The sequence below is a fragment of the Melanotaenia boesemani genome, chromosome 5 (genome assembly GCF_017639745.1).
Source record: "Melanotaenia boesemani isolate fMelBoe1 chromosome 5, fMelBoe1.pri, whole genome shotgun sequence".
NCBI lineage: Eukaryota > Metazoa > Chordata > Actinopteri > Atheriniformes > Melanotaeniidae > Melanotaenia > Melanotaenia boesemani.
The window spans coordinates 8,922,716-8,933,191 of record NC_055686.1 but is presented as its reverse complement, the minus strand read 5'-3'; the positions used below and the strand labels follow the sequence as shown (position 1 = coordinate 8,933,191).

General features: G+C 38.5%; 1 protein-coding gene across 2 annotated transcripts in view; it reads right to left on the bottom strand.

Moving 5' to 3' along the window:
* Positions 1-8,450: 8,450 nt before the first annotated feature.
* The window catches only part of LOC121639777 (endophilin-A1-like), a 52,587-nt gene continuing 50,561 nt past the window's right edge, over positions 8,451-10,476 (bottom strand). For both annotated transcript variants that reach the window (XM_041985268.1, XM_041985269.1), the window contains exon 9: positions 8,451-9,267. In XM_041985268.1, the coding sequence (XP_041841202.1) occupies positions 9,071-9,267 (197 nt within the window). In that variant the 3' untranslated portion in view covers positions 8,451-9,070. The remainder of the gene's footprint in view (positions 9,268-10,476) is intronic.

Genomic DNA, 10,476 nt, shown 5'->3' with positions numbered 1-10,476 from the left:
ATTTATGGAGAGTCCTTGAAAGCTTCAGATGTTGTTTCGTAAAAGGAGGGAAACGGCAGCGCCGACTGAAAGAAGCTCCGCAGCGCCTCAAGCGACCATTTTGGCTCCTTTGAAACAATGTGGCGGCTGCGCTCCGTAACAAGATTGTTACACCAGATCACGTTATATTACTTTTGATGAGCTTCCAAATACCGTCAGTGTATATTTTATGATACATTTTATACCTTCAACATTTGATATGTCACATTCCAAATGTAATACTCAATAAGGCTGCTTTATGTTTATTCAACATACTTCTTAAATATATATATATATTTTATGTTTTGGAATACCACAAAACATAAAGAAAACACTAAGAAAAAGGACATTCAGAGGCTGAGCTCATGCGGAAAGCGTTCTCTGGGGGTGGATAGTGTCTCGACTCTGAGGAGAAGGTGGTGGAGCAGAGGACATTGTCTGAGATCAGGGCGATAATGTCCAATCAGAGCCAGCCCCTGAACCCGGTTTTCTCTCGCCAGAGGAGCGCCATAAGCTCCAGACTGCTCTCTCCGGGGTGCTCCACTCTTTTGTCTCTCGTGCCATCAGGCTGTATAATGCAGCCACTTCAGGGAGGAGCAAAAGAGGAGAGCTGGAAATGTCCTAACCATTGTCTTATACTGACTAAACTATTTAGCAGTTGATTTTAGTGATGCATTTATTTGTTATTTTTTTGTTACATTTATAAGTTTCATTTGTTTATATGTTTTTACTTGATTATTCTAGTGATTGTAGTTATCCTGTCTTATTTTATTTTCCACAAATATCTACATCCCTTAAAAGAAAGTCTATCTATCCTTTTTTTATAAAGGCTTTAAAATGTAAAAATGGAAATAAAAATGTGGCTCTTCAAAAATATTTTTCAAATGCATCTGTCATGATGCATTATCTATCATTACCCCAGAAAATATCCTATAGTGGCTCCTCATACTCATAAAATATATATATTTTATGAGTATGAGTATGAGTATATATATATATATATACTTTAAATACATTCATATTAATAAGCATAAGCAAGTATCTATCCATCCATCCATCCAGGCAGGTCCACCCTGGACAGGTTGCCAGTCCATCACAGGGCCAACACACAAAGACAAACAACCCCTCACACTCACTCCTAGGGAGAATTTAGAGTGACGAATTAAGCTAACATGCATGACTTTGGATGGTGGGAGGAAGCCGGAAAACTTGGAGAAAACCCACATACAAGAGGAGAACATGCAAAATCCACTGAGAAAGGCCACTTTTCGAACCTTCCCCGAGCCAAGGCTTGAACCAGCAGCTGTGAGGCTGCGGAGCTAACCACCACACCACCGTGCAGATCGAGTAGCTTAACAGGTTAAAAAAAATTACACTTAAGATGTGGGGCGAAAAAAAGTCAACAAAAAAACTCTTAAACTTAATTTTAACCTTTCAGTTGGAAATGGGTCCAAACTAAAAGCTTTTTATATGGAATACTACAGTATATATGAATGAAAACCACTAGATATGTATTGATGAAACACAAATATGAGACATGTTGTGAGCAGCGTGTCATCATAGTGTTAATTCTTTATTGTCATTACATTGTAGTTCATCTTCACGACAAGCATTTATACATACAGTGGTCTTAGAGTATATCATTGTCCAATACGAGGAGAGCAACAGTTAGTTAGTATCACATCTATTTTGTCCATTGACCAAACCCACCCACAAACCTCCCAAATCCCCCTCCCCTCCCTCCTCTACATCACACACCAATGTGTTGACAACCGCCTAATACGCCACAGGTGCCCAACCAATAAATAGGACGCTGGAATAAATAGATAAATAAATAAATAACCAAATCAGTAAATACAATACATAAATAAATAACAAGATGTGTATATATGTACATACACAAAAGTAGCTCACCAGAGGATAGCAGGTTCCACAGGCAAAGAGCTATTTATTTATTTTTTTTACAGCCACAAGGCATATGGTTTTATTATGTAACAGCCACAGGTCAGACCAAGGCTACATTATTATGCCCCTCAATCCCCCAAATAAAGAAATAAATTAAGATGCACATGGAAAATTGTGTGACATAGACAGTTATTTAAAGCAGATAAGCTCAGAGAGCAGGGGCAGGCTGGTGAGTTGTTTAAGTAGAGCTGAACGGTGTACAGAAAACTGTTTTTATTATGATGTTCATTTTCCTTGTACCACAAATACCAGTTTAAATAACCTAAACCATGTTCTGTGCAGTGGGAGACTGTTTAAGAGGGGACCTTTTTCACTGCTGCACCACTAAACATGCAGATCAGATGAGTTACTGGAGATGTTGAGTGGTGAAAATGGATGGAGAAAGTTCAGAAAGTGAAGCTACAGCAGACGGTGGAGTTCAACACGATGACAAAAAAAGAAGCTGTGTCCGTTGTCTGGGGATAGTTTGGTTTTAAAAGGTCGGACATGGAGCAAGCCAAGCCAAGCCAACTTTATTTATAAAAGCACTTTAAGAAAACAGCCACTGAACAAAGAGATGAACATAAAATAACTAAAAATAGTAAAACATTAAATAATAATTTAATCTGACTGCAAAAGCTGTCAAGCTAAAGTTGTCATCAGAGAAGGCAACACAAGCAGTTTGCTGCACAACCTTAGCTGCAAGCTAATATCGATACTTAAGTCAGATGCCACTTTTAGATGTGATTGCTAACGGTACTACTTACAAGAAAAAAGCAGGGGGTGAATCAAGATAATCAGTACCATCAATATCCATATAGCCAAAGATAAATACTGCAGAAAAAGATGGATTCGGTCTTTTTCTTTTCCTTTGGTACAATACAAAATTCTCATGAATATGGAATTAACTAGTCTTAGCTAATCTAATAGTCAGTGGAAATATGGTCAACACCCACACAACATATATGGGAGAAAAAAGTCAATAGGAATGATATAGAATTTTGGCCATACCACTTAGCACTATATTTAAAAATGTGTCACATTTATTTTAGGGCAAACACATATTAGCTTAGAAGTCCTTTTTCTTGGTCTGGTTATTACTTTGAAATGGCTCATTTTATTCAACCAAACCTAAATGTAGAAAGTTCATATTATGATCAGTTTTCAAGAATTTTAACCAGAGTTTTACTAGACTAATTAAGCTCCTGTCTCTTTAAGGCCTCCTTCCTCCTCAAAGTCCCAGTCTGCTCTGATTGGTCAAAAAAGATGAAACGCTGCCTTTGTTTTGTGTGTGCTAAGTAGCCACTGAGCAGGGATATATGCAAAGAAGTTCATGGTGATGTCATTAAGTACGGGAAATATTATGGGACTACAAATGAGGAATTTCGGGCAGCCTCTTCTTAGGTTGGGAATGACTCCTTTTGTTGAGCAATTTTGGTTTTGTAACTTTGCAGATGTTTTGTGAGCAGAGAAAAACACACTGAAGCAGAGGAAAAAAAATCAAAACAAAACCTATTTATGTTACGAAAACCATACAATGAGAAGTATTGGGTTTTAAGATGAATACAAACATCTTTTTGCCTTAATTTGCTGTCAGTAATATCAAAAACTAAAACAGACTCTTGAAGTTTATCTGCTCTCAGAGCTGCTTTACAACCAGGGAAAGACAAAGTAGATGAAACCTCAGTCTAAAAGTTTTCTTTTCCTGCTAGACTTGAACCTTTGAAACAGGCAGGTAACATGGCCTAGGTCCGACTCTCATAACAACGAACAAGGAAAATGGAGAGTAAAGCTGGATTTATTCTTGCGCGGCATCTGCTTATGGTGGGATCGACTAAGCTGACGCCAGTGAAATGTGCTCTCGCACTCTAGCTTATGGTTACACCGTCGTGTTGCTTGTGTTGCTGTTTCTCTTACGCTGTAACCACGAAAATTCAGGAAAAATCTCCAGAAATCTAGAGGCACGTAATCACAGACCGACCAATCACAAGGCAGTACTTCCGTGTAAAAGCGCTGGTCTGGAAGAGGTTCGAGTCAAACCTCTACAGACCTACATGGAGCACACAGTGGTGGTGCCATAACTGCCATAAATCCAGCTTAACACCGTACAAATGCCTCACTGAGGTTAAAATACATGCCGGCATTAGAGGGCAAATCAGCACAAGAAAAAAAATAAATAAATCTAAAAACGCAAGAAGAAATTTTGCCAATTAAATGACAACTTTCAAGAAAAGTAAAGTTTAAAGCACTTTGTAATTTGAAGAAAAATCCTATATGGAAACAGTTAGGCAGAAAACTAATAGCTATTGAACAATAATGGCTGAAAAGTACTTATCAGACTCACTGCATTGCAAAAAATAAATAAATAAAGACAGCATGATATACATCTCTCCACTTGTTTAAACTTTCCCTTAGTTTTTAATACCCGTCTTGGACAGCAGACATTAAGCGGTTCAGTTGCATGCAGCACAGATTTTCCACAGGCAGACTCAGAAAATCCAGTTTTCAGACACAGAAGTCACAGACAAAAGGAAGAAAAGAAAAAAGGAAACACTGGACATAGTTGTGGTCCAAACCCCCAGTCTTACACAATAACCAGCAACATGGAAAAGCAGGAATGTGGCAGAAAGAGTAAGAGATTATTACCAAGTTTGACTGTTTGTGATTGTTTTCACAGATGTGCTTTGACAATGAGACAGATAGATAGATAGATAGATAGATAGATAGATAGATAGATAGATAGATAGATAGATAGATAGATAGATAGATAGATAGATCTTTTCTCTTCCTCTTATTGAAACGTGACATTTTATTATAACACCACAGCTTATTGCCTTTGTATTTATAGTTTATTGACAGTTGATAAGTTGAAGGTACTAAATCTCTGCAATTAGCTTGAAACTGCAGTTTTCATTACTATTTATGTTAAAAATCTATTATAGCTGCAAAGTTTTCGATCCTCCAGCCAAACATTGTATTACAGATTTTTTTTCTTTGAGTGTCTATTCTCTGATACCTTTTGATAGCAAACTTTCTCAGCCATAGCTGCATCTGTGACACTGAAATAGCCATAAAGCTTTGAAAATAAAACATAAACAAATCCCTCAAACAATTCAAAACAACTATGTACTATCTGTACTCAGTCAATACTATTTTTCATAGACCAACAAGCAAGCTTTCTTTATAAATTTTGGGCCACAGACAAAAGGATGGTTATAATGTCATGATGCTCCGCTTGTCTATTAAAAGAGTCTTTACAAACTAATATAATGAAGAATTGGTCTATTCTCATGTGGTCCCCTCCATGTCTATAAATCTCTGACAATGGAAATTAAAAGTTACTGTAAAACAGTACAACTATTATATAATCAATTTGATAAGGAGTAATGACTCAGCAAAAAAAAAAAAAAAAAAAAGACATATTCAAAATGAAGCCACCCTTTTAACAATGTCCTCCAAATGGATAGTTTTATCTGTACTTATTATTTGTAACATTTAAGATGAGGTATTCAGAATTCAGGCACAACATATTTTTAAGTATTCTGCTTTTAACACTGTACCACCGAAGCACAAATACAGGAATGTAAAGCAAGAGGCTTTCTAGTTAGCCATATCTGGCATGCTAGCATTAGCAAAACTACCACAAATTCCTACTGAGACTGTGGGTTTTAGATAATAGTGCCTGGATAGAAAAACCACAAACATGTTTAATCTGTGCAGTTTTACTTTTAAATATGTTATTTTGAAAATATTTTTATGTATAGTTGAGTCATTTTTAACCCAGCACTATACAACATCAAACGAAGCCCAACATTAGCTTCTGCATTCTTTAGAGTTGACAGAACTTTTAAAATAGCAAGAACTTTACCCATTAAACTGAGTGATTTAATTAATTTTGAGTCCAACATTTAAAAGTGTAAGTCCCTGTCACTCTTGTGAGCAAAAGCAGTCAACAAGCACAAAAGATGTCTTCTCAAACCTCTAGCTGTATACTGAAAATACTTAGCTCTATAACCTCTGAAGTCTGACAAATCTGGCTTTACTAATGTTTTAACATGTACTAAATACTTAAATTTTTCTGAAGTTATTGTTTTGCCACTATATGCATAACACCGGTCAACATCAACATCAGAAGCTGCATTATTACAAAGCCGTTAACAATAAAAACATCAACCATTTCATAAGGTTTCTGCTAAGCTCATTAATACTGCCTTATACAACACAACAGTATACGGACGCGGACAGGTCTTTAGAAGAGTAGCAGTTACAGCCACTTTACCAGTCACATTATTCTGTTTATAATGTACTAAACTAGAACCATCAGGGCCAGCGTTCACCTTTAACTGCTTACAAATGTAACAGAAAATAGAGTCCTTTTCTACCAATGGGTCTGGGTCAGTACAGGACGGTTTGGTGCTGTTAGATCCTGATCTCTGGTCGGATAGGCTGCCTGTATCTGCCAAATACAATATGCCATCACAGATATGTAATGGCGTGATGTTATTGTGCTGCGATACCTTCCTTGAATTATAACGAAGAATAAAGGATGAGAATGGCAGACATCCAACATTTTGTGTTTGTTCTTCTTGGCATGTGGCAACAAAAAATTCTTTGTATCTTTAAATTTGGTGCTGTTCCCACTTTGTTGTTAGTGCCGAGTCACACAGGAAGTGGGGACTCTTTAATCAACGGACTGCAGTATGGCAAGTTCCAACCTTTTGAGTCAGATGGGTAACAAACGGAGGGGTCTCAAAAAGTAGCGTGGGTAGGATAGGATATTCTGGCACCTGTCTCATTTTTTGCCTGTGAAAACTAAAGAAATGCGAACCAACCCACCCCATAATCCAGACCCACTGGTGGAAACTGGTCTTATGAGTAATGCTCAGTCTGTACAGCTGTGACCGGAAGGCAGTTCTGAACAAATGAAGTCTTCTGAATTCTGCTCTACAGTTCTGGAATATTCCAATCAAAACAACGTTTTAGGAATTCCACCAAGATTCTAGAATTTTTGCAACGTCTTTAAAGTCTTTGCCGTGTTTTGGAAACATTCCAGAATGAGTAAAAGTTGCGAGATGTCAGAATGTTCTAGAATGTTTATGCTAACTTGAGGGGAGTTATCTTTTATTGTCTCTTCTCTTTTTACAGTATGGGTATATTCTTATCATTGTAGAAAAACAAAAACAAATTCTCGGCAAGGTTATCAGTAAATTAATGGTACAGTACGGTACAGCTTTGTGGTTTGTGTGAGATAGCACCATTTAACTGATACTGTTTTGGTACTACCTCTTTTGAGGTTTTGAAAAGAGCTGAACCCAATACTCAACGTTGAAGTGAAGCCTGATTGGACATGAAATCACTATAGCAACAGTAAAATATCCATCCTACATCAATGTGTTCTGAAAAAATAAAATGGCTTAAACCTGTACCAAGCCATGTCATACCATACAACAAATCAGCTTCTAGTGTTTTTGACTGGATCAATACTCCCTGCCAACTGCAGAGGTTTTATAAATGTCTGTGAATCAGATTTGTTCAATTCCCAGTTTCTAGTAGATTAAAAATATTGAAGAACATTGGAGAAAAAAAAGTTCTACAACTTTGCTATAAAATTATAAATTTGTAAGAAACTTGTTATGGATATTCTGGACAAAGGCTATTCTTCACTAACAGCTGGTGGATTGCTTCTCGGTAAGATATTCACACAATACACAGTCATGGCAGCACATAATCTCTCCCTAAATTACTTTGCTTTTCATGGATGTGCCCTTTAGCAGGGCAGCAATGCACCAGACACTCTATATTTATTCTGAGCATACACATACAGTGTTCTGAGCACGAGCTTTTGTAAATGTAAAGGCCCTCTAGTGCTTATACAGTAGCTGTTAACACAGTCATGCATGCAAAAGCCACAAATGAGACAAATCTGCAAGCATCTATTTCACATAGTACACACTAACAGTTAATGTATACTAATTTAAGTTAACCTGGTCAAAAAACAACCGTCTTTTCCTTAATACATACTTTAATAGCCAAAGGCTTATCAAATCAGCAACCTAGTGAGTGCTGTTCAGTTCCACCTTCAGATTGAGTTAGCAACTTTGCCATGGGGCATGTCACCCCAAGCCTTCCTTTTCTTTCCTTCATCTGACATATCTAATTTTTAGAAAAGGTTTCCTCACCCATAAACCTTTCCAAAATACTCACTACAGACAGATGGATTTCACAGCACATGACGAAATACTTTTGTCCATCCTGCAATGATTGGCATATTGGAGGTACGGCTTTATGTTAGCCATGCACTCCAGAAACCTGAACTTCTCTGGTATCTTATCGCTTAAAGTTCTCATTTGGCTGGTTCATGCATTAAAACCACAGAATTAAAATTATATGCAGACTCTGAGACAGGCAGAGTACCTGACAAAAGGACAAGAAGGAGGACAAGATATTCTCAAAAACAGAGAGATTGGATGACTTGTTGTAGCTCTGGGATTTGAGCCACAAGCCCCTGTATTAAATGGAGCCACGTAAAAGGCAATGCTAGCTAAAGAAGGAAGGAAGAATGACAGAGAAAAAAATTGGAGAGAAAGTAAGGATGACTGTGATGGTTGCCGAGAAATCTAGGGCTAAAGAAAAGTACAAGAAGGTGAGTCAAGGTAGACAGTCATATTAAGAGAAAGCATGAAGACAGAGAAGAAGCTGTCAGGCAGGAATTTGTGCTGGCTTCATCATAACAGAGTACAAACAGGTCGAAACGCACATACAGACATGCACATACATATACACCGTGCCTTATTTGCAAGTCTCCAGAGCCTCATTAGTGTCCAGTGTTTCCAGGCTGAGCAGCGCGCATCATTTCTTCATCTTCCTGTCTTTTTCAATCCTTCTCTTCTGCATCTCTCACGCTATATTCCTCCTCTTTTCCTCTTATCACTCGTTTATGGTCTTGTCTGGCCCCTCTCTCATATCCGTCCGTTTTGTGAAAGCAGAATCACACAGAAGCACAGAAGAAGAAGTAGAGGGAGGGCGTGGTTTGTCGTTTATGCAAGTACAGGCTGTTTTCTGGGTTTCTGGATTGGTTGAAGGGGAAGGGTCAGGTCGATGACGGGACCTAATGAGGGAGCGGTACCAGGATATCCACGTAGTTGATGGGGAAGAAGCCCGATTGGCCGTTGATCATGCCCTCGTACCAGTTGTCGTCGATCTGATTGGTCAGGGTGATGACATCGCCCTCCTTGAAGCCAAGCTCGCCTTCGTTCTCTGGCTCGAAGTCATACAATGCTCGACAACATGGCTGGTCCATGGGGGCTGGGAGGGGAAGGAAACAAAGAGCTTGAATCTACAGCTCAGCTTGTTTTTAATCACAGTGTTTTCACTAAAAAAAAAACAAAAAAAAACCAACGTTCACCCTTGTTTCATTGACCAATCAGGATCATGAAGAGGCAATACTTACAATTTTAATGTTGGGAGTGTTTTAATCTTTAAATGTCATTAAATAAAAACTGTGGATCAAGCTTGTTTCCATCATAGTGTTCAGAGCTAATAAGCTATGTAGCTTAAGCCCTGTGTCCAACAATGGCTCTAACTCGGGACAGGACGGTTTGGTTTGCTAAACTCTAATCTCTGATGTGTTTCCACAGTCATCCATGCCCTTACCAGGTAGGCAGCGTAGAAGACCAATAGCGATAGATGCATTGGCTATGTAATAGCCTGATGTCATAGTGGCGCCATGCCTTTCTTGAAAAATAATGACAAAGAACTAAACGCAGAAACCACGCACAAGAGTGGTGGATATCCAGAAGTTTGTACTCTTTCTTCTTGGCACATGGCTTTAAACAACAAAAATCCACACTATATTTAACCAAGTTACTGCTTTGTTCTTATTGCCGAGTTGCACAGGAAGTGATGATTTATTTGACCAATTAACAGATTGCAGGGTCAGATTGGTAAGATTGGGACCCAAAGAGAAGGGTCACGAAAAAGTAGGATGGGTCCATGACCCATCCTGTTCTGAGCCGGTCCCTTTGGTGGAAACAGGGCTATAGTCTCATCAGAAATTGCCAGTAGCAGCTACATTAAACCTCACTTCTACAACCAGGCTTGCAATGCCAAGTGGAAGCAAAGCTTCATGAACATTATAATATACAAAACCAGTTTGTTGGCTATAAACTGCAGGCCTGCACTGATTAAGATTCTTCTTTCATAACAGACAAATTTGCGACAAAACAACGTGACAATGTTAATATTGTGCATGTCCTTCTCATGCTGTCATAAGTGCTGACCAGTCAGGGCATGGACAACAGACATCTGAGGGTGTCCAGGTACCAGGACATTAGCAATACATTGTTTGGGCTCTGTGGATTGTGGGGTGCAGTCTTTGAGTATTGGGCTTACTTTCTACAGAACGCCATCAGATCCAATCAGACTGGTTTCTGGGCAGTTTGGAGGCCAACTGAACACCACAGACTCTGTCGTGCTGTTTAAGCCCTCCAGAAGCAGTTTCTGCAAGGCTGACAG